Genomic DNA, 23,563 nt, shown 5'->3' with positions numbered 1-23,563 from the left:
AGGGCACACAAAACAAACTTTCATTATCAAGTCTTTGAGTCTTTCACAAATTATAGATTTTTTTTATATTCACATGATTTGGTTACAACTGAATGATCAACAATTCCATACAGGGATGCAAATGAGAATTTTCACAGAATAAGTTGAAACCTTAAATTTAAACATCACGTAAGGGTCTTTTATTATTGACAGCTTCAGTCAAACAGGAATAACGTGCTGCTAATATTGATGGCACAAGCTTGTAATATTGGCCAATAATGATTTTAAAATGACAAACTGGATTTTCAGATACAAAACCAATTTCAAAACTAACTTTGTTCTATATTACATGAGGATTCAGTCCAAGAAAAAGTATGTTTGAGGAGAGCGTAAAAATGTTATTACTCCACCATGCGTTGTGATTCCATATTTTGTGACTCATCAGTTGGTGTGGCAATTAATCTCAAAACCTTACAAAGTCAATGATCCATTCTAAACGTGAGACTAATGGAGTCAACTGATCTATTCAATACTGAATGCCAATTTGAACCAATGACTGAAAAAATAAAAAAAGGCATGCATTCTGCCAAGTGCAGGACACTCAGCACCCCAAACAAACCCATGAAGATGGAGACAACTAACGAACATGTAACTTCAAATAAGTGTAACCTGGGTAGAATAATCAACAGCATTCTGTGAAATTTGTTTTCTCTTCCCTCAAAATTTCAGTAGCCTGCAAAATTAAGGGGATTTGGATAAACTGGCTCTAAATCTCCCATAAACTCTTGAACCCAATCACCCATAAAAGTTGATTCAAGCGAGGGAACAATACGATCCACGTTTGTATTAAGTTTGCTGTTTGTACTGTAGGAAGCCAAGTCCACAATGTCTTTGCATCACAATTAGGTCAAGCCACAAATTCAGCAGATGACTGACATTCTAATTAGACATCATAGAAAGGATCCAAGTTGTCCATGTTAATTTGCCAATTAATACATTAAAAGGATTCATTTGCAAGAGGTCAGCAGTGAGCAGAAAATTATCATGTCCAATGAGCTTAACCTGAACTACGAACAGCATTAATCAGAAGATCTGCACTGTAGCTTCAATGAGCATACCTGGTAGGAATTATAGTGAAAGCCACTTTTTGTGCATCTTGCATCCCGCCATTATGATTTTTTCCCCTCAAAAGTAATAGTTCTTTTGAAGAGTATCCTGTTCATTTCATAGGGCCGATTGGAGACTAAAAAGGTAACCTGTGTGTGGAGGCGGAAGATGTGGGTATGGTTCTTAATGAAGACTTTGCGTCTGTTTCGCAAAAGAGGGGGACGATGCAGAGATTGTAGTTAAGGAGGAGGAGTGTGAAATATTGGATGGGATAAACATAGTGAGAGAGGAAGTATTAAGGGGTTTAACATCTTTGAAAGTAGATAAATCGCCAGGCCCGGATGAAATGTATCCCAGGCTGTTAAAAGAAGCAAGAGAGGAAAAAGCAGAGGCTCTGACCATAATTTTCTGATCCTCCCTGGCTACAGGCGTGGTGCCGGAGGATTGGAGGACTGCTAACGTTGTACCGTTGTTTAAAAAGGGAGAAAAGGATAGACTGAGTAATTACAGGCCAGTCAGTCTAACCTCGGTGGTGGGCAAATTATTGGAATCAATTCTGAGGGACAGCATAAAGCGTCATTTAGAAAGGCACGGGTTAATCAAGGACAGTCAACATGGATTTGTTAAGGGAAGGTCGTGACTGACTAACTTGATTGAATTTTGAGAGAAGGTAACAAGAGGGGTCGATGAGGGTAACGCATTTGATTTAGTGTACATGGATTTTAGCAAGGCTTTTGGGGTGCTAATCAGGCAGGCGGCAGAAGGAATGCCGTGGAGATCTAAAACACCAGATCTCAGCCCATTTTAGGGCTTGACCCCTTTCCCAATGTGATTTCATTTGCGCTCCTTCATAAACAAACCAGTATAACATGGGTGTCCAGGGTTGCTTGTCATCATGGAGCAGGTAGAACATTAAAAGAAATTGAAGTGTCTGAACTGAACCGTAAGAAGTACATTAAAATAATATTTTTCAAAATTTTTCTTAAATTTTGCAGTTTCCAATTAACTTGTTGTTTACTTTTGTGCCATTTGCTGAGGGCTGCATTTCACCCACATCCATCTCCGACAGTGCACAGTGGCTTTCCCATTGCGAATGCCCCTCTATTTTTGCTTCATGGAAGAGGAGGAGCAGCAGCAGCCACAGATGGACACTGGACTGGTGAGGCTGTACCTGGGCTGCATGGAACTCACTGGCTGCTTTCCCCCACACCAGTGTATACAGGCAGAGATGCCCGACCTGTGGCGAGTTTGCCTTGCAAAGGAATCCATCACTGAGTCAATACACACATTGCAAGCAGATTTGCACCCACCTCCATCGCAGACACCGTTCCGCCAGTAGTTGTTAAGATCACCATTGCCCTTTGTTTCCATTCTGTTATGTTATTCTAGGCTGCTACTGGAGGCATATGTAATATTAGTCTAACAGCTGTGCACAGATGTGGTAAGCAATTTACAGATGTGCACTATTCTCTCGAGCTTACAGTTTCATCTTCCCCATTGACAGCAGGACAGGGCACTGCATATTGCAGAGTGGTAGGATTCTCACAAGTTCAAGGAATTATATATTGCATCAACACGGCCATACACACCATCATGCTTAATGCTTAAACCTACATTAACAGTAAAGGATTCCACTCTCTCAACACACAACTCATTTGCAACCAGAAGCACATATAATGTAAAGTAAATGATGGCTTCCCTGGGAGTAGCCAAGATACTTTCATTTTAAGGCAGCCCACTGTGCCCGCACTCTTTGATCCAGAAAACGGTAAGTCTCTGGGTGGCTTTTGGAAGATCAAATTTATCCTCTAAAGATGTGCTTTCCTGGAACACCAGCTGAGCTAATAATAAAGGCACATTCATCCATCAGAGTCATCAGTGAGCACACTATTGGCAAGTTGAAGTGTTGCTTCAGGCATCTGGATTGATCAGGGGGCATGCTACAAAATAGGCGGGTGAAGTCTCAAGGATCATGGTGGTGTCCTGCATTTCGCTCAATTCTGCCTTACACAGATGCTCCTTTATAGAGGCCCCCGAGGACAAAGGCTTCTATGGGCAGCAGGGCAATCAGGAAGAGGAACAGCAGCTATAACAGCCTGAAAAGAATGCAGATAACAACTTGTTGCTAGCTGCACGACACATTCGTGCCATGTAAGGCAGACCTCTTGATAACATCCAGTCACTGCATTAACAGTCTTGTGTACATCTTCTTCCTTCCCACCGCTAATAAGACATCATCAACAGGCCCTTCTCTGTATGTATCATGCAACGTTCCCATTCAGGCCACATGATGAAAGAAACTTCCAAAACTTGCCAGGAACAACGTCTGCATGCATAAATTCTTTGGTTCAGCTATAATTTTAATGAGAATTCATACTGTGCATTTGCCTTGTGATTCTGAACAAAGTGCTTTCCCTGAGATGAGCTTCCGACCACATATCTGCTCCATCACCAAGACCGCCTACTTCCACCTCCGTAATACTGGCCGTCTCCGGCCTGCCTCAGCTCATCTGCTGCTGAAACCCTCATCCATGCCTTTGTTACCTCTAGACTGGACTATCCAATGCTCTTCTGGCTGGCCTCCCATCTTCCACCCTCCATAAACTTGAGCTCATCTAAAACTCTGCTGCCCATATCCTAACTCGCACCAAATCCCGTTCTCCCATCACCCCTGTGCTCACTGACCTACATTGGCTCCTGGTCCGGGAACGCCTCGATTTAAAAATTCTCATCCTTGTTTTCAAATCCTTCCATGGCCTCGACCCTCCCTATCTCTGTCACCTCTTCTAGCCCTACAACCCTCTGAGATCGCTGCATTCCCCCAATTCTTGCCTCTTGGACATTCCCGAGTTTAATCACTCCATCGTTGGCGGCCGTGCCTTCAGCTGCCTCGGCCCTAAGCTTTGGAATTACCTCCCTTAACCTCTCTGTCTCTCTACCTCTCTCTCCTCCTTTAAGACACTCCTTAACACCTACCTCTTTGACCAAGCTTTTGGTCACCTGTCCTAATATCTCCTTACGGGGCTCGGTGTCAAATTTTGTTTGATAACGCTCCTGTGAAGCGCCTTGGGACGTTTTACTACATTAAAGGCGCTTTATAAATGCAAGTGGTTGTTGTTGTTAGTGTCAGTGTGTGACGTATGAACCCTCAAGCCCAGCCATGTGTTTCTCCAGGCTGCGACCTGAGTGGCTGGAGTGCAATTGGTTACCGCTGCATTCTATTAGGAATCTCTTGGGTCTTGGGTGGTCTTGTCTCATGGTAGCTAACTTTTGAGATGAATCGACTGATGATTGCACTTCTTGCGCTGCTGCAGGGGCAGCCTGGCCCTATGTCCTTTCAGCCATATGTGCAAGCCAGATGCTCCAGAATGAACTGTAGTGCTGCAAAACTATCCAGCATATGTAGATAGTGGATTCTTCCACTTGATCAGCCATCTGACACAGCCCTCAGTGTCCACACATACCTTTGATGCTCTACAGTATCCTTTTTCAAAAGCATGACTTTTGTCATCTGGATCCCTTGGCTTTTCGGCCAAGGGACAAAGTACAATGTCTCCCTTGTCATGTTCTTGCTCACTTGTGCTCTGTCTGTCACATCGAGCCGACAACACAGAAACAGGCCTTTCAGCCCAACTGGTCTACGCTCCACATAAGCACCCCTCCCCCACCCGACTTCATCTAGCTGTATCAGGATACCATTCTATTTCTTTCTCCCTCATATGCTTATCTAATGCATCTATGTTATATTCCTTGTGGTAGCACATTTCACATTCTTATCATTCTGTCAACCCCCTCTGACTCAATCTCTAATCCCCCTGGGGTGGATGACTCTGAGCTGGCGCCTGAGAGGACGGGAGTGAGTGACAGTGAGTGATCTGAAGTTCTGGCAGGGCCAGATCCAATAGTGCCTAGTTCTACTTCTTCCAGCACATGTGGAGGGGGAAAAGTGAAAGAGCGGATTGAATGGGTTGTTGAGAAACGTCACTTTCAGCAGGAGTGATACGAAGGTTTCATGAAATCGTCTGCAGACAGTTAATTGGGTTAGAGCAGGATAAGAAGGAAGAGAGGCAGGATGTCATCACAAACCTGCACTGGCACCTGATCTTTTACTTCCACATCTCTGACACCCATCGTGGCCTATCTTCTGAGGATTTGGATAGCTTCCACCTTATAGGGGGTGAGAGAGTCCGCCCCCTGTTGTACTTCCCTCTCTGTGTCAAAGGCTGTCTTCTTGAAAAACAACCAGAAAATTGAAACTGCATTACCAGTAAACAACCCACGATGGGTGAGAGGACAGGTTCAAGCACCAAGCAATTAGATTCCACATGAGGCTTTTAGTATGGTGATTGTACGCAAGGCTATGATTGAGTTTAAAATCCTCCTCAATAACTAACTGGTCGTCCCTTCTTGTCTCGCCTTTCATGACTTGGTGTGCATTTTCCATACGTCTATTTGTAAAGTGCCTGGAACAATTCTGTGTTCAACCCACTTATAAATGAAAGTTGTTCTTGTTGTTTGATACGATGTGAGGGCAGACATATTTGGTATAGTGTATTCTTGAAAGGTCCAGCAGGGTCTTCTCGCCTTGTCATGATCCGAGAAGTTTGTAAACCTTTTTCTGGCACTGGTTTGCTGTTGCAGGCTGGTGGCATTGGCATTCTCATTGATTGCTCTGGACACCTCCTTCCACTGTTTCGCTTTATTCCAAACAGTCCCCCTTCCTCTGACAGACTCCCTCTAGCTACATTGCTGCAGCTGCAGCAGTGAACCGAGAGGCTCCTTGCCCTCTTGCAGACCCGACAAACATTATTTTGCCAGTAACCTGCTGCTGTGCTCCCAAGCCATTTATTTGGGTGACTGCTCCTTTATGGTGCTACCAGCCTTTAAATCCTGCAGCACCAAACTACATTTCACCCCTTAACATGGCAACTACCAATCAATGCTTTTGCTTTACTTATTGGGTTCCAAGGAAGGGTACAGATGTAGGGGGACAGTTTGAATTGTGCTGAATTGAACACTTGTAGCATGGTCTGTAATGTTGATGCCATAACACGTTGAGCTGATTGTCAGTTTCTATTCACGTTATTCCCTATTTTATTCTTGTAGTTCGTGGTTAAAAAGAAATAGAATTTGTTTATTATTTAGCTACACCAGCTTCCCCTCATTTACAATCAGTGCTTCCCAAATGTATTACGTTATGCTGTCACCAAATGTAGAGAGATGAATTGCCATGCAATATACAGACACTGACCTGATGTCCTGGCCTGGACGGGCCTGTGTCAGAATTCGTACTTCCAGCTCTTCTGTGCCCTGCAACATTAAACTGCAACATAAGCTAACAGGAAATCAAGGAAGCCACAAGTGTCACTGTGTCTTTTATTCCATAAACATTATTGATGACTGCTCAAAGATATTCTGGAATGCGGCATGTAGAGCTCAAATGGAGTAATAATTCTCAGCCATACATTATGGCTTTTGGTTTCACTGTAATGAATCAGATGCATTGCATTGAAAAAATTGGCAGCAACGCCCAGAGAATAAATAGGAGATAATACAGAGAAATTGCTCTTCTATGTCAAAAATTAACATGCGGCATTCTTTTTGCTGTCATATCTTGTTACATTAAAATGAAACCAATGGACACAAAAACTTTGAAACAAATATTTTATGAAATTCATTAAATGGAACAAGCATCTACACATAGAAAAATAAACAATATCTGTGTGCATGTTAGAGAAAAAAAATCATAAGTTTGACTGGCTACTAAAACGTAAGCACTGTTTACCGTGCCCAAAAGAAAGTATAATAGCTATCAACTTACCATGATTAGAAGTACATCATGCTGCATACATAAAGAATATCAATATGAAATGAACATGGTAATATTTAGCATCTATCCTCATCCTCAACTAAAAAGCTCTTATCAATCAATGAACATTTGAATAATTTCACAATATTTTTCCATCAGTTAAACGGATTGAACAGGAGTGAAATCATCAAAGTATGCTTACATCATCTGATTCCCTGATGAGCTCTGTATCTTCAATCTGCACAACTGCATCTGCACCACAAGGTATTGGAGCCCCAGTTGTTACCCGCATCACCTGACCAGGCATCACTGTCTGGGTGGGCTGCAAAAATATGTAGGAATAAAAGAAAATCATCTTTGAGATTATTAGTCAAGCTTCAAAAGCTTACAGTGCAATACAGAGTGAACTAAATCTAGAAAGAAAGACACTGCAGTATTTTCTTTGGAATTCATTAAAAAATTGGTACTGACAAAAAGAATAGTTACATAATTTGGAACATTGTTCTTTCCTCTTCCTCCCTACTCTCCCCACCCCCCACCAAATTCTTTTACAAATACAGAATCATAAGCTGTATCTCCGGACGGGGAAACTCAATCTCATAAATTGGGCAGGAGCAGTATTGCACTAAAAAAAAGTGAACCTCGCAGAGGATAGCCAGTATGAATAAAATCAAGCCAAGTATCCTCAGTCACAACCCACTGTACTTCCGCCTGTCTCATTATGCCATAGTTCAATAAGTTACTTACATACAACATTCTGACTGACTGACAAGTACGCTTAATGCTGATTAGAATAGTACTCGCCCCCCCCCAATGTGCAATCACTTTAGTAAAACAAGAAAAGGGTGTTCCTCACAAATGATAATGAACATAAAGTGGTTTTGTGCTGTTTAATAATTTAAAAGTAAAACAAAATTTGGAGAGCTCAGAAATGATGTGCGAGAAGACTTAAGAATTTTGGATCTGTAATCATTAAAGAGGTCACTATGATTGCTCATTACAAATACATACATCATCACAGGGAAATTAATTCCTCCCTAAAAAATAAAAGTGAAGGCCAAAAAAAAAGTCTTCATATTACCAGCTTGTTTGAGAATTTGAGTTCAGTTTAAAAAATATGAAAATAAAATGCTGGTAACAGTAAAAGTGACCATGAAGCGGTCGGATTGTCATTAAAACCCAACTGGTTCATTAATGTTCTTTGAGGAAGGGAACTTGCTGTCCTTATATGTGACTCCAAACCCACACCATCGTGGTTGACTCTTGACTCCCCTCTGAAGTGGCCTAGCAAGCCACTCAGTTGTACTGAACTACTACAGAGAATAACAAGACCTTCACCACAATGACTGCAGTGGTTCAAGAAGGCGGCCCACCAGCACCTTCTCAAGGGATGGGCAATAATTGCGGCCTTGCCAGCGACACCCACATCCCGAAAACAAATCATTTTAAAAATCCTTAAAATAACTGAATGGAAACAATAGACTTGGCAATTTCGTAAAGGAGTCTATCCTCAATTCCACACACCTGAACTTGTGTAACCTACTCTCAGTTTTAGATATTTATGTTCTTGTGACGAGGGAATTTATCAGTCATTTACCAGAAAAGTTCCTGTTTACTTGTCCTTAAGTTTTTAAATCCAATTCTATGAGAAGCAAACATCAGTACTCACCGGCTCGCCAGCTTGTGATTCACCAATAATAAATCTATCACCAGGACCATCAGCAGCTGTAAATAGTTAAAAATATAGGACATATCCAATTAAAGCTGTTCAGACAGGATATGTATCATTAACAGCTGTCATACTAAAGAATATATTAAGCTCTTTACCTCGTACAGCATACCCATCCTTCACTGATGCTGGAAAAGGCGGCAGGTTGTCTTTTGCAAACACATCCTGTGCTAGAACTCGGCCCATGCCATCTAAAAAGCAAAGAAAACAAACTCCATCAATGAAGCGACAGAAAGCTCATCCAGTGGGGAAGTTTCAAATTCAATCCCTGCTCTATGTTAGTTAACTCATGACAGCTGGGCTGGCGCTACAGATGGTACAACTGGCCTCAGCATCATGGACTACTTGGAGTAGGGGTTCCTACTTGTGAAGCTTGTTCAGTGATTACTGCTTGAAAGAGCTCCTTGGAGCAGGGCAGGATCAGACTCAGCCATGATGCCTTCTGACAGCTGGGTCTGGATTTTCCTCTGCCGTCCCACCCAAAAACAAGCAGGATAGCAGGAACAAGCAGGTGATGAGACCTCCTGCCCCAACCTGAGTTTCCCTCCCTCTGCCAGGACTATAGCTGGCCACCCCTTCTCCACCCACCACATGCTGGTGAAGCCTGGATCAAAGGCAGCTTTTCCTGATGTCTGCTCCTCTACCACTGCTCCCCGTAACCACCTGAAAAGAAAGGTAGCAGTAGGCCTGGGGTAGTGGAAGAAAGGCCCCACACTTGTTTGAAAGGAGGGAGAGGGCATTGCAGGGGCCTCCTTTTCTTCCAATTGCTTACCTGTTGAAGGCCTTGGTCTCAGCCTGCTGGCAGGGATCCCGCTATGAATATCTAATGACATTTGACCCAGGAACCTGGGCCTGAGTCATGGTGGCAGGTAGAAGTCCTGCCCAACCATGGTGTCTTTGATCACACAAAGAATGACCACTTGGGCAGTTATTGAAGGGCTACTGGCAGCTGTGGAATAACACCCAGCGTGAGCTGCTTCCATCATGAGAAAGGTGGAATTTGGAGGGAGACAATACATTTTGGGAGGAAAAACAAGAAATGGGAGGTTACATTCAATGGAAAAACACTGAAGAATGTAGATGAACAGTGAAACCTTGGCATTCAAATACACAATTCCCCGAAAGTGCAAGTAGAAGTAGATAATGCCGTAAAGAAGGCCAGCAGCATTTTGGGTTCAATAAATAGGAGAATAGAGTACTAGAGTCAAGAAGTAACAATAATTTTTTCAGAACACTGGTTAGGCCACAGTTAGTGTGTTATGTGGAGTTTTGGGTGCCCCATTATAGGAAAGACATGAAAGCCATATAGAGTATACAGCATAGATTCACCAGGATGATGCCAGGGATGGGAAACTACAGTTATGAGGAGAAACTTGAGATACTGGAACGAATACTACTGCAGCAGAGAAGGCTAAAATGAAATTTAACAGATGTTCGTAAAAATTTGATAGAATGAACAGGGAAAACCACTGCCTCTGGTTGGAAGTCAATGACGAGGGGTCATCAACTTAAAATTGTCACCAGAAGAGTGAGGAGAGAGATCAGGAGAAATTCTCATATTTGGTCTAAAAGGAGCATTGGGTTGCAACCAATTAAAAAAAGAAAATTAGTACTGTCTGCATGGAGCCATTTTTAAGGCTATGTAGATCAGGTATCTGACAATAGAGTGGACATTAGGATATTCCTATCGGAGCCATCTTGCACAGATTTAGCACATTTACGTTACACCACAAAGGGAAGTGAAAGAACTGTAGTGGTCGAAGTGGAGTTTGTGCTCTAAACAACGTAGACATAAGGGCAGATTTCAGTTTCTTTGTACCAGACATTAAGGCTCCAAACTGACCTGTCTGAACCTTAAAAAGAGACACAGCAATAGAATCCTACAAACATGTTTCCATGCCTTGTGAACACTGTTGGCAACCAGTATACCTGTGACACCAATTTAAAAGTCTTCTGTTAATGTGATTATGTGCCAGGTGAACTCAATGTTCATTGATTTTTCATGACACTTGGTGGAGAGAAAATTTTAACCCCCAAGAATGGGTGGGTTGGGGGTGGATTGGACATCAAAACTGCAGGTTTTTAAAATTGCGACTGCAACCCAGCTCCTCTTCCGGGTTTAACGTGGGCGCCTTTGGATGCGTGCGTGCAGCTGAATCTTGGAAGTCGCGTCAATTACTACTGGCAGGCGAATCATTAGCGGGGCAATTTACCTACTTGAGATAGGTATTTTTTAATTGATTCCGAAATATAAACAAATTTAACGTCTCCTGCATGGGTTTCCCGGGGCTCGTGAATCTCGCCAGTGAAATGGAGACAAGATTCAGCCGAAGTTAATTTGGGCTTTTAAACCTGTGATTGACCCATCTCAATAAAAGCTCAGGTATTGCACCTGGTCTCTCAATCCTCTCAGGCAAACGTTTGTCTGAGGGTTTTTGCATCGAGACTGACAGTTCTTGTGTTGAGATATCTTTAGCAAGACTTTGGAGCCTCTCAAACTGACAAGATCAGGATAGGGGGCGCAATGGACATATTCCAGTGCACATCTGAAGAGGTGGAAAACGACCATCCACAGCAGTGACCTCATGCTGTGGTGGGATCTGCAGGTGCACGAGAGAGAGGTGTGCAACAAAGATCAGGAGAACTGCAGAGAGGGGAGCAACAGAAGGGCCGAGGTCGCAGGAGGCACCACCCACGTGAGAGGGTATACAGGCAGAGGCTGAGTTTCCTGGACCTCTCTGAGCAGCAGTGCCTACGCAGGCTCAGAGTGAGTCAGCAGGTGGTCGCAGACACCTGCGGCTTCCTTGAGAAAGAGCTGCTGGACCTGGTGGTCACACATTGCCTGTTGCAGTAAAAGTAACCACTGCCCTCAATTTCTTTGCCTCTGGATCCTTCCAGAGTGACACCGGTGACATCTCCAGGGTGTATCAGTCCTCTGTACATTAATGTATAAGGCAGGTGACGGATGGCTTGTTTGCCAGGGTGTCCGATTAAGTGAACTTCCCCCGTGACGACATTAGCCAGAAAGAGCGGGCAGTGAATTTCGCCTCTCTGGCTGGCTTCCCATGGGTACAGGCCGCAATTGACTGCACACACGTGGCAATCCAAGGACCACCTCGTGAGCCAGGAGTTTTCATAAACCGAACGGGCTTTCACTTCATCAATTCACAGCTGGTGTGGAACCATAAGAAGCGATTTATGCAGGTGTGCGCCAGATTCCCTGGCAGCTGTCATGATGCGTTAGTTTTGCGCCAGTCCAACATTCTAGACCTCTTCCAAACAAGAGACAGACTGAAGGGCTGGCTTGTTGGAGACAAGGGATTACCCCCTGCAAACATGGCTCATGACACCTGTGAGTAACACCACCAACGAGGAACATAAGCGATTCAACCAGAGCCACATGACCACCAGGTGTGTCACTGAGCAAGTCATAGGCACGTTGAAGATGCGGGGGGGGGGGGGGGGGGGGGGGCGTGTGCTGCGTATTGCACAACATAGTGCAGCACAGAGGGTTACAGCTGTAGGAGCACGAAGGTGCTCGTCAAGCATCCTCTGTTGGCGACATTGAAGAAGAGGAAGAGGACGAGGAGGTGCATGAAGATGGGGCACCCATTGCTGCCCACGGTGCCCTCATCTCTCACAGGTTCTCTTAATAACAGGAGAGAGACATTAATATACTCAGGCCGGCATCACCAACAAACCCCACCCCCCAACCCACTTTGCACAAAACATTCCTTCAACCACGCATACACCCACTGCAAATCTGTCCAATGGGTATCGTCATGAAGTAAATGAAAGGGTGACTTAACACTTGGCACGCAATAATGGCCAAGTCGTGGAAGTGGGGCTAATCAATACATTTCATGTGCCAATAGAAAAAAAGGAAGTTTAACAAGCTAACATTTCTTCAAACATCCTTGTGCATACACCTGGTGAACTACAATTGATTGAACTTACGTTTCCTACCGCTTCTATGTGGTGCATCCCCTGTGGCCTCAGCAGAGGTAGTGGCAGGTTGCTCAGATCCCTGCCCAGACTGCTGAGATGCTTTTGGTCTACGACCTCTGGGTTTTGAAGCCCATGAGGGCCCTGCCAAAGAATGCTTCACCTGCACTAGGAAAGATCAGTGACTCGTTGCAAGGCCACAGATAAGGTATCTGTCCTGTTGAAGGCGGCAGACATCTCCTGCACGGCCGTGGACATGGCCCGCAAAGGCTCATTTGAGAGCCGTGCTTGAAGCTCCATGGAGGCGGCCACTCTCTCCATAGCAGACATTCTCGCAATTACCTGCGACATCAACCCACTAATGTTGGAGTTGGACTCCTCCATCCTCTCCGCTATTGTGGAGAGTTTCCATGGCACCATTTTCCAGTACCCCTCAAAAGGTGCAGCTGTACCTCAATCATTCTCATTCTCAACGATGGCCCCCGAGGTTTCAGCATCTGCGTCCAGCTGAGCAGAGCCTGGAGAGGAGTGGGCCCTCTGACGCGAGGTCTCCACAGCTGCCCCTGCCACCAGTGTCTGCTTGTGCTCACTTGTGTGTGGTGAATCACCAGGTGACAACCCAACTAGCTGGCTAACAGGACCCACCGAGTATCTGCGCTGGTGCATGGCTGAAAGTCCTGTGACGATGCACCCTCAGAAGGAATGAGGTCCTTTGAGGAATCGATGTCATCCATCTCTGCACATTCTTCTTCAATGCGTGAAAGCCTTGGGGGACAACAGAAAGTGCAATGGATTAGTCCTGGCAAAGTAACAATCTTGCGAATCACCATACTCTGGCTTCTCATAGTTCAGTCACTCATGAAATAAAGTCATCACGTGTGTGAAAGATGTTTAAGTTCTGTCACCAGGCATTTGAGGGTTCCCAGTTTCTCCATCTCCGATTAATAGGGATGCAGATCTGCCACTCATCTCCATTGCCTCCTCCTCCGCATTGGTCAGCTGGACTATTTGTAGAGGGCCACCTTCAGATCTCTCCCTCTCCCATCTCTTTTGCGCTGTCTTCTCCTATACGGGGCAAAAAAAAAACAGACCTGTGAATGAGTGAAGGTCATGTATTCACCCGATAGTGCATTGGGTGAGGGTGACAGTCAGATAGATGCGTCACATTGCATAAGGATTGGGGTGAGTGGCAGCGGTGGGTGCATAAATGGGGAGGTGAAGGATGGTTGCTGCTGCAACTTAAGTGGGTGTGAGGAGTGATGTGATGGAGTAGGCTTGCCAAGGCAAGGTGGGGGCGGGTGTTGTATACCACAGGATGTGGGTGAATCAGCAGCTGTACTCACTTTTCCTGATCTGGTTAGATCATTAAAGTGCTTTCTGTACTGTAGACCGGCGGACCGTGCTCCTGCTGCTCATCTCCTCATCCACCTCCAGCCATGCCTTCTTGTTGGTAGAACCAGTTTTCTTCCTCCCATCACTTGGGTAAATTACCTTCCTCCTGGTTCTCACTGTACCGAGGAGTACTTCAAGTGAAGCACTTGTGAACCTGGGTGCTGCCCTTGATCTCTTGGAATCCAGGGGTGCATTTCCTCCTTTCTCCTCCAAAATCCATGTTTGCATTGGCCCGTTAAATAGTGGACTTCAGATTGCATCATGCAGGTGCGCAGCAGGCCCGCTGCGCAACTTGGAGGCGCGAAACCCAGAAGCAAAAATAATTGCTTTCAACTGAGTTGCGATCGCAGGTCCCGATGCGCTCACTTCACTTTCGGCTTTCCCACACGAAAATCTACCCATCCGCTCTCTTCCTGGCTCCAAGTAAAAATCATACCCTTGGATTCAAACAGTGAAGGATTCAAAATTAAACAAAGGCAAAAAACACGGAGCTGACCTACCAACCATATCAATCTCACAACGTTTTGGTAATTTATTTCAAGGGAAAGGTGCTAAGTGCAGCACACTGTGTTTACCACCTAGTGATTTGTAGCCTAACATGTGATGAAGGCAACACCAGCAATTTCTGTCTTTTTAAAACAGTACTGCGATCCAGACTATAGTAAAACTGACCACTACTGTTCAAGAGATTACAAATACCATAATGTCTACTTCACACCAGTACTGCCAATGAGGTAGCTGGATACTCAGCTAACCAGGGTTGAGGCAACAGTCTTGCAGTAGACGTCTTTAAGCATACTTGTTGATGTTCTTACGCTGCATTTAGTTTTTTAAAAATTCATTCATGGGATGTGGGCGTTGCTGGCAAGGCCAGCATTTATTGCCCATCCTTAATTGCCCTTGACAGATGGTGGTGAGCCGCCTTCTTGAGCCGCTGCAGTCCGTGTGGTGAAGGTTCTCCCACAGTGCTGTTAGGTAGGGAGTTCCAGGATTTTGACCCAGTGACGATGAAGGGACGGCGATATATTTCCAAGTCAGGATGGTGTGTGAGTTGGAGGGGAACGTGCAGGTGGTGGTGTTCCCATGCGCCTGCTGCCCTTGTCCTTCTAGGTGGTAGAGGTTGCAGGTTTGATAGGTGCTGTCGAAAAAGCTGTCTTATGAATTACACTATTATATTTATATTCCAAAAGGCAAAGAGCTGCTCAGGCAGAGCTAATGCCTGACCTGCATATGGTTACTAATGGGCTGGATTTTGCTGCAAAAATAATGGTGAGCCTAACAGCACTCACCGTTATTTCAGTGCAAATGGGAGAGCAACTGCCGATTGCACATGTGCAGTTAAACACGGAAATCCAGAAGTTGCTGTACCAGATGCCCTGCTCCTCCGTAAACTGCCCGAGAACGACATCTCGCCGATTGACTCACCGTTCAAATGAATGAGACAGCGTGAAGTTCCTGCACTGCACTGATGGATACGAACTAATCTCACCAAAAAAAGGTACCTCAAGTCATTTATGTCTAAGCACCCTTTTAACAGTGTGGTAAGTCTTAACGACTGCCAAACAACCTCTCTGGTAATGAAAATTAACTTTTAAAAATGTGGAGTCTCATTCCTTCAAATTATAATTGTTATTGGACATTTAAAAAATTTAAAAAAAAATTATTTTACTTTTTCTTTCTATCTCTTTTATCGGTCTCTTAATTCAATATTCCTTACCCTGTATTTCACTTTCTATACCTGATCAGACATTGATCACACTTCCTGGTTCTGACTCTTCACTGCTCATCAGGTGCTTTTATCTGATTGGATAAGGGGATAGACAGTTGCTTGCCCTGTTCACACAGGTCCCAGATGCCCTGCAGAGGGCCCCGCGCTGGATTCAGCGCCCCATGGGAGGAACATGCTGTGAAAAAAAATTAAGAACATTTTATGGGTAAGTGAAAGTCTAATGAATGGCGGGCACCATTCGTTCGCTGCTCAGAGGAAAATGCAGGCCAATATATTTAGAGAATAAAGCAATGCACTTTAACAGCCCACACAGGGTTGAAATGGAAATAGTTCTTCAATTTACTATGGGTTCTTTTGTAGCAGCAGCAGAAAATGAGGATTTCTAATTAAGTAAATCTTTCCTCCAAGTTTCGTCATTAATCTGTTTTCCTTGCAAAATAAGTCCTGAGGGATATCGAGAACATGGCTTCAGGCAAAGAGCCAAATGAATTATGGTAGGCTGTTAAAATGAAATGTTAACTGGCTGGAAATCTAATAAATATGCAAGTAAAAAATTATTTGCTGTCTTTCAATTTATAGCCCAAAATTCTCTACACTTGGAACTTCCTTCATATGGTCAAAATGAAAATTTTTCTTAAAAAAAAGACTTCAAAAGAACACTTCAATACTGCTTGCATGAGTATTTAAAACAAAATTATTGCTGAACTGCACAAGACTTACTCATCCAAAACTGGAAAATAGGAATAAAACATAATTTTTGGAGCAGAAGGCGGCCACTGGGTTCAACAATTCCCCGCTTTTTGATTGGGGCAGTCCACTGCCCTCCTTTTCAAATTCTTCCTCAGTCCTTTTTCCTACAGCTTTATGTCCAGTTGTCTCTTTAATCTATGTACAGTGTCACCTTCAATGGCCTTGACCTCCAAATTTATTCCACAAGTATATTACCCTTCAAGTGAAAACTTTCTGCCTGACTTTCCTTCTTACTCCTAACTTTATAATTTTCAAACTTGTGTTCCCCAGTAGCTCTCTGTAAGATAAAACTCACCCAAACTGACAACTGCAGTGGTTATATGAAGCATTTTACACTTGCTTCTCAGTGAAAGTACAGGCCAAGCTGCACGTTAAAGAGGTAAATCATACTGGAGAGGCTGTGTCTGTTTATCCTGTCACATTCTAGTGAGATCTAAGGGGGAATTTTAACTGGGAGCTGGATTCGGGCAGGTGAGCATGGGGCAAGTGCAAACGGCAGCATGAGGCCTGGATGATTTTAATACCAGGCCTCGTCTGCATGCGGCGGATAGGAGGGGATGTTCGGACGGCAGGAGGTCACTGGCCGGCATCAAAGGTATGCTCGCCGGCAAGGAGGTCTAAACTATCCTTGTGGAGCCTGTATGAACACTTCTGCTCCTCCTGGTCACAGAAGGAGAGCAAAAACACCTACCTTAAATGGCTTCTTCTGGTCTCAGATACTCTTCCCTCTGATTATACCTGGTGGGAAAGCCACAGAGACTTCTTTGCCCAGGCCACAGTTAAAATTAGATTTGGGATCCGGTGATGTAATTGGACCCTGATCTGCATATTTAAAGATATGCATATTTAAAGATATGCATATCTGCATCTTTGCTGGCTGCTCTGTGGGTAAGGGGGTAAAAAGTAACCAATACAATATTGTGATAACTCTTATTCTGTTCAGTAGAACAACAGTGAATAAAATCCCAGTTTATATATGATGTAAGATGTGATGGTTTTCCTCACCCACATAGAAGCCACCCATATTTAAATTGTAGCCACACTTACGTTGTTTCCCAGATCATTCCATAAACCTTTGCGCATCAAGCACATTTTGACCTTCAGATGAGCTTCCGACCCGAAATCCGCTCCATCACCAAGATCGATTACTTCCATCTCCAATGTTCTTCTTACCAGTCTCTGCAATATCCACTCTACACAAACTCCAGTATCCTCATCCTAACCTGCACTAAGTTCTGCTCAGCGACCACACCTCTTTCCTTGTGAACCCCAAATGGCTCCCTGACCTTCAGTGCATTCATTTCAACATTCTCATTCTTGTTCATAAATCCCTTCACGGTCTTGCTCCGCCAGAGTTTGCAACCACCTCTGGCCCTACAAGTCAGTTCACACATAAGAACAAAAGAAATAGGAACAGGAGTAGGACATACGGCCCCTCGAACCTGCAATTCAATCAGATCATGGCTGAAACACCCTCTGACCCTGGATGACTTTGTGTCCCTCCACTCTCCCTCTGCTCCAGTATGGATGTTGCGCCTTCAGCCATCACTATGGCCTGGAATTCTCATCCTAAATCTCTCACTGCCTTCAAACCCCTCCTCAAAATGCACCTTTTTGACCATGCCTTCAGTCACATTCCTTAAATCTTATCCCACTTCCAGTTTGGTATCTGTTCTCCAATGCTTTTGAAATGCCATGGGATGCTTTGTTAAGTTAAAGGTATTGGATTAGTGCGAACTGTTGCACTTGGTCTCCATTTTTTAATACTGGGCTTTCCACCAGTACCTGTTACAAGCCCACACACTGCAATAACTACTTGGATTAAGTTTCCTCTCATCCTCCTACCTGAAAAGACTTAAATTCTTTGTCTGTTTCTTCACCTCCATCGTACGTGTTCTGATGACTCCACTTTCTGCGCCAAAGCTTCTAAAACGTCCTTTTTCCTGGTTTGTGGTTGACAAATTCTTTGACTTTGTCTGTCCCATTTCCTGTGCCTCTGCTTTCACTCCTTTCATGACAATGACAGGGTTCTCCGTGTCTGCATCTCCCATTCAATTAGCCATGGCATCTTCCACCATTTCTATCACTTAGACTGCGAATCAGCCAGCAAGAATATCACACAACCCCCTGCTTTCTGCAAGGTCCATTCCCTCTCTAATACCCTTGTTCAATTCTTCATAGCTTTGTAAAAATTCTATTTACAGGTTACTAAACCTATTTACTGCATCTTTGTGATAAAAAATTAGCATACATGACTCTTCAATTTGACCTGTTTTTCTCCCCTGCTTGTTTTGTTCATTCTTATTAAAGGGCTCATGTATCTTCCATTTTCCAGTTCTTACAAAGAAATACATAGAATGTACAGCACAGAAACAGGCCATTCAGCCCAAAAGGTCCATGCCGGTGTTTATGCTCCTCACGAGCCTCCTCCCTCCCTACTTCATCTAACTCTATCAGAATATCCTTCTATTCCTTTCTCCCTCATGTGTTCATCTAACTTCCCCTTAAATGCATCTATACTAATCGCCTCAACCACTCCTTGTGGTAGCAAGTTCCATATTCTAACCACTCTGTGGGTAAAGAAGTTTCTCCTGAATTCCCTATTGGAATTATTAGTGACTATCTTATATTTATGGCCCCTATTTCTGGTCTCCCCCGGAAGTGGAAACACCTTCTCTACGTCTACCCTATCAAACCTTTTCATAATCTTAAAGACCTCTATCAGGTCACCCCCCAGTCTTCTCTTTTCTAGAGAAGAGAGCCCCAACCTGCTCAATCTTTCCTTATAGGTATAACCTCTCAGTTCTGGTATCATCCTTTTTGCACCTTCTCCAGTGCCTCTGTATCCCTTTTATAATATGGAGACCAGAACTGTTCACAGTACTCCAAGTGTGATTTAACCAAGGTTCGATACAAGTTTAACATAACTTCCCTGCTTTTCAATTCTATCCCTCTAGAAATGAACCTCAGTGCTTTGCTGGCTTTTTTTCAATGATCTTATTAACCTGCGTCGCTACTTTTAGTGATTTGATCCCTCTGCTCCTCTACCCCATTTAGACTCTTATTTTCCAAGGAGTATGTGGCCTCCTTATTCTTCCCTACCAAAATGTAAAACCGCACACTTATCTATATTGAAATTCATTTGCCAATACACGCCCATTCTGCAAGTTTGTTAATCTCTTCCTGTATTGCGTTGCAGTCCTCCTCAGTCTAACTATACGCCCCAATTTGGTGTCGTCCGCAAATTTTGAAATTGTACTTCTGATTCCAGAGTCCAAATCGTTTGTGTAAATTGTGAACAGCAGTGGTCCTAGCACCGATCCTTGTGGAACACCGCTTCCCACTTTTTGCCAGTCTGAGTAACTACCTGAGTAACTATCCTATCTGGATAGAAGGTATTAAATATGAATTTGAATTGGACACTGGGGCGGCGGTAACTATTACATCGTCAAAAGTATATGAGGAAAAGTTTTGGAAAATTGCCCTACATTTTATCCTGTCATTGTCAGTCATTGGGAAAATAAACATCCAAGTAAAATATGAAAATCACATTAAACAATTGTCTGTAATTGTAGTTTAGGTCAAAGGTCCCTCATTGATGGGCTGAGATTGGTTGCGTAGCCTTAAGTTAAACTGGGCCAATAATAAGATCACCAAAGACCCTTGGACATCCTCATGGAAAAGTACGAGCCCTTATTCACTTCGAAACTCGGTACAGCAAAGGGTTTCCAGGTACACCTTAATGTGAAGGAGGGGGTGAAGCCAAAGTACATTAAGCCCAGATCAGTACCCTGTGCTCTAAAGGAAAGGATATCTGCAAAATTAGACTGCATGGAGCATGAGGGCATTATGGAGAAAATCAATCACATCGACTGGGAAAGTCCGATCGTGCCTGTGGGAAAATCTGAACACAATGGTTCAGAGATCGTTTTAGAAAGTGTAAGCACTGAGACCTGCACCAAAGAAAACCCTGATGACCTGGTTGAGGGTAAAGGGCAGGTTTGGTGATTCAGAATAAGTAATTCTATGCTTTTGGATGAACAGGAACAGGAGGTATAACCCATCCACTTGCAACCACATTAATGGTGTTTAAGATCCACCAGGTGTATTTCCTGCAGCAGAGCTGCCAAAAGATTTGTAGCTTGATAGCTACGTGTTCATTAAACATCACGTGCTATCAGCTTCGATATTAGAGGTGATGCACTGAGTGTTGATATTATATTTAACGTCCTATTGAAGAGATTTGTCTGAAAATATCTGAGTGCAGTTTTTAGCAACTCACATAACAATGTATTTTTATGACTCACAAGTTGCAAACAGTTGTTACTCTCAATAACAATCCAGAGGTTTTTCTCACCAAGCTTCCAGTCAACTAATGGAAGGATATGGGTTAAATTCCCGATATGTTGAAGCCCCCCTTCCCTACCGAAGTTCCCAAACAATCTCAAGTGTGTTATGTTGTGTGTATAATATAAACTGCTCACAATTCCAGGATCATCCTGGAATACAAAGGTAACCCCCGGCCTCTCCTCCACTACAAACAGTCTTCTGAAATCCCTCTCCCCTGCCTACGCCACCCTCACCTCCAACTACAAGTGCAAGGAGTTCATGGACTTCTTTGCCACAAAGATTGAGACCATCCACTCAGCTGCCTTTGCTGCTTTCCTCCCTTCCCCTCACGCACCAAGTTTGTAGACGACACAAAGCTGGGATGGAATGTGAGCTGTGAGGAGGATGCAAAGAGGCTCCAATGTGATTTAGACAAGTTGGGTGAGTGGGCAAGAACATGGCAGATGCAGTGTAACGTGGATAAATGTGAGATTATCCACTTTGGTTGTAAAAACAGAAAGGCAGATTATTATCTGAATGGTGATAGATTGGGAAAAGGGGAGGTGCAACGAGACCTGGGTGTCCTTGTACACCAGTCGCTGAAAGCGAGCATTCAGGTGCAGCAAGCAGTTAGGAAGGCGAATGTTATGTTGGCCTTCATTGCAAGAGGATTTGAGTATAGGAGCAGGGATGTCTTACTGCAGTTATACAGGGCCTTGGTGAGACCACATCTGGAGTATTGTGTGCAGTTTTGGTCTCCTTATCTGAGGAAGGATGTCCTTGCCATGGAGGGAGTGCAATGAAGGTTTACCAGACTGATTCCTGGGATGGCAGGACTGACGTATGAGGAGAGATTGGGTCGACTAGGCCTATATTCACTCGGGTTTAGAAGAATGAGAGGTGATCTCATCGAAACATATAAAATTCTAACAGGACTAGACAGACTAGATGCAGGGAGGATGTTCCCGATGGCTGGGGAGTCCAGAACCAGGGGTCACAGTCTCAGGATACGGGGTATGCCATTTAGAACGGAGATGAGGAGAAATTTCTTCACTCAGAGGGTGGTGAACCTGTGGAATTCTCTACCACAGAAGGCAGTGGAGGCCAAGTCATTAGATGTATTCAAGAATGAGATAGATATATTTCTTAATGCTAAAGGGATCAAGGGATATGGGGAAAAAAGTCAGGAACAGGGTACTGAGTTAGACGATCAGCCATGATCATTTTGAATGGCGGACCTGGCCCAAAGGGCCGAATGGCCGACTTTTGCTCCTATTTTCTATGTTTTCTATGTTTCAAACTGCCACCCCATCTCCAACCTCCCTTTCCTCTCCAAAGTCCTTGAACGTGTTGTCGCCTCCCAAATCCGTGCCCATCTGTCCCGCAACTCCATGTTCGAATCCCTCCAATCAGGTTTCCGCCCCTGCTGTAGTACTGAAACGGCCCTTTTCAAAGTCACAAATAACATCAAATGTGACTGTGACCATGGTAAACTATCCCTCCTCATCCTTCTCAACCTGTCTGCAGCCTTTGACACTAGTGACCACACCGTACTCCTCCAATGCCTCTCCTCCATCGTCTAGCTGGGTGGGACTGCGTTCGCCTGGTTCCATTCTTATCTATCCAGTCGTAGCCAGAGAATCACCTGCAATGGCTTTTCTTCCCGCTCCCGCACCGTTACCTCTGGAGCCCCCTCCTTTTTTTCATCTATGTGTTGCCCCTCGGCAACATAATCTGAAAAGACAAAGTCAGTTTCCACATGTACGCTGACAATACCCAGCTCTACCTCACCACCACCTCCCTCGATCCCTCCACTGTTTCTGATTTGTTACTCTACTGTCCCACATCCAGTACTGGATGAGCAAAAATTTCCAACTAAATGTTGGGAGGACCAAATCCATTGTCTTCAGTCTCTAGCGCAAACTCTGTTTCCTAGCCACCGACTCCATCCCTCTCCCAGGCCACTGTCTGAGGCTGAACCAGACCGTTTGCAACCTGACGTCCTATTTGACCCTGAGATGACCACAGATCTGCTCCATCACCAAGACTGCCTTTCTCCACCTCTGTAACATTGTCCATCTCTGCCCCTGCCTCAGCTCATTTGCTGCTGAAACCCTCATCCATGCCTTTGTTACCTCTAGACTGGACTATACCAATGGCTGGTCTCCCATCTTCCACCCTCCATAAACTTGAGCTCATCCAAAACTCTGCTGCCCGTATCCAAACTCGCTCCAAGTCCCATTCTCCCATCACCCCAGTGCTCGCTGACCTACATTGGCTCCCGGAACACCTCGATTTTAAAATTCTCATCCTTGTTTTCAAATCCCTCCATGGCCTCTTCCCTCCCTATGTCTGTAACCTCCTCCAGCCCTACAACCCTCGGGGATCTCTGCAATCCTTCAATTCTTGCGTTTTGTGCATCCCCGATTTTAATCGTTCCACCATTGGCGGCCGTACCTTGAGTTGCCTAGACCTTAAGCTCTAGAATTCCCTCCCTAAACCTCTCTGCCTCGTTACCTCTCTCTCTCTACCCTTAAGACGCTTCTGATAACCTACCTCTTTGACCAAGCTTTTGGTCACCTGTCCTAATATCTCCTTATGTGGCTCGGTATCAAATTTTGTTTGATATTCGCTCCTGTGAAGCGGCTTGGGACATTTTGTTACTTTAAAGATGCTATATAAGCTATTTCTCCTCATCCTTCTCGACTTGTCTGCAGCCTTTGACATGGTTGACCACACCATTCTCCTCCAACACCTCTCCTCCGTCGTCCAGCTGGGTGGGACTGCGTTCGTC

General features: G+C 44.3%; 1 protein-coding gene across 2 annotated transcripts in view; it reads right to left on the bottom strand.

Annotated features, from left to right (window-relative positions):
- The window catches only part of LOC137326344 (gephyrin), a 491,797-nt gene that overhangs the window by 70,279 nt on the left and 397,955 nt on the right, over positions 1-23,563 (bottom strand). For both annotated transcript variants that reach the window (XM_067991340.1, XM_067991341.1), the window contains exons 12-15: positions 8,723-8,815; positions 8,565-8,620; positions 7,098-7,217; positions 6,338-6,396 (exon numbers count right to left, since the gene is read on the bottom strand). In XM_067991340.1, the coding sequence (XP_067847441.1) occupies positions 6,338-6,396; positions 7,098-7,217; positions 8,565-8,620; positions 8,723-8,815 (328 nt within the window). The remainder of the gene's footprint in view (positions 1-6,337; positions 6,397-7,097; positions 7,218-8,564; positions 8,621-8,722; positions 8,816-23,563) is intronic.

This window comes from Heptranchias perlo, chromosome 10 (assembly GCF_035084215.1).
Source record: "Heptranchias perlo isolate sHepPer1 chromosome 10, sHepPer1.hap1, whole genome shotgun sequence".
In the NCBI taxonomy this organism is placed as follows: Eukaryota; Metazoa; Chordata; class Chondrichthyes; order Hexanchiformes; family Hexanchidae; genus Heptranchias; species Heptranchias perlo.
This window is presented reverse-complemented; position numbering and strand designations above follow the sequence as displayed.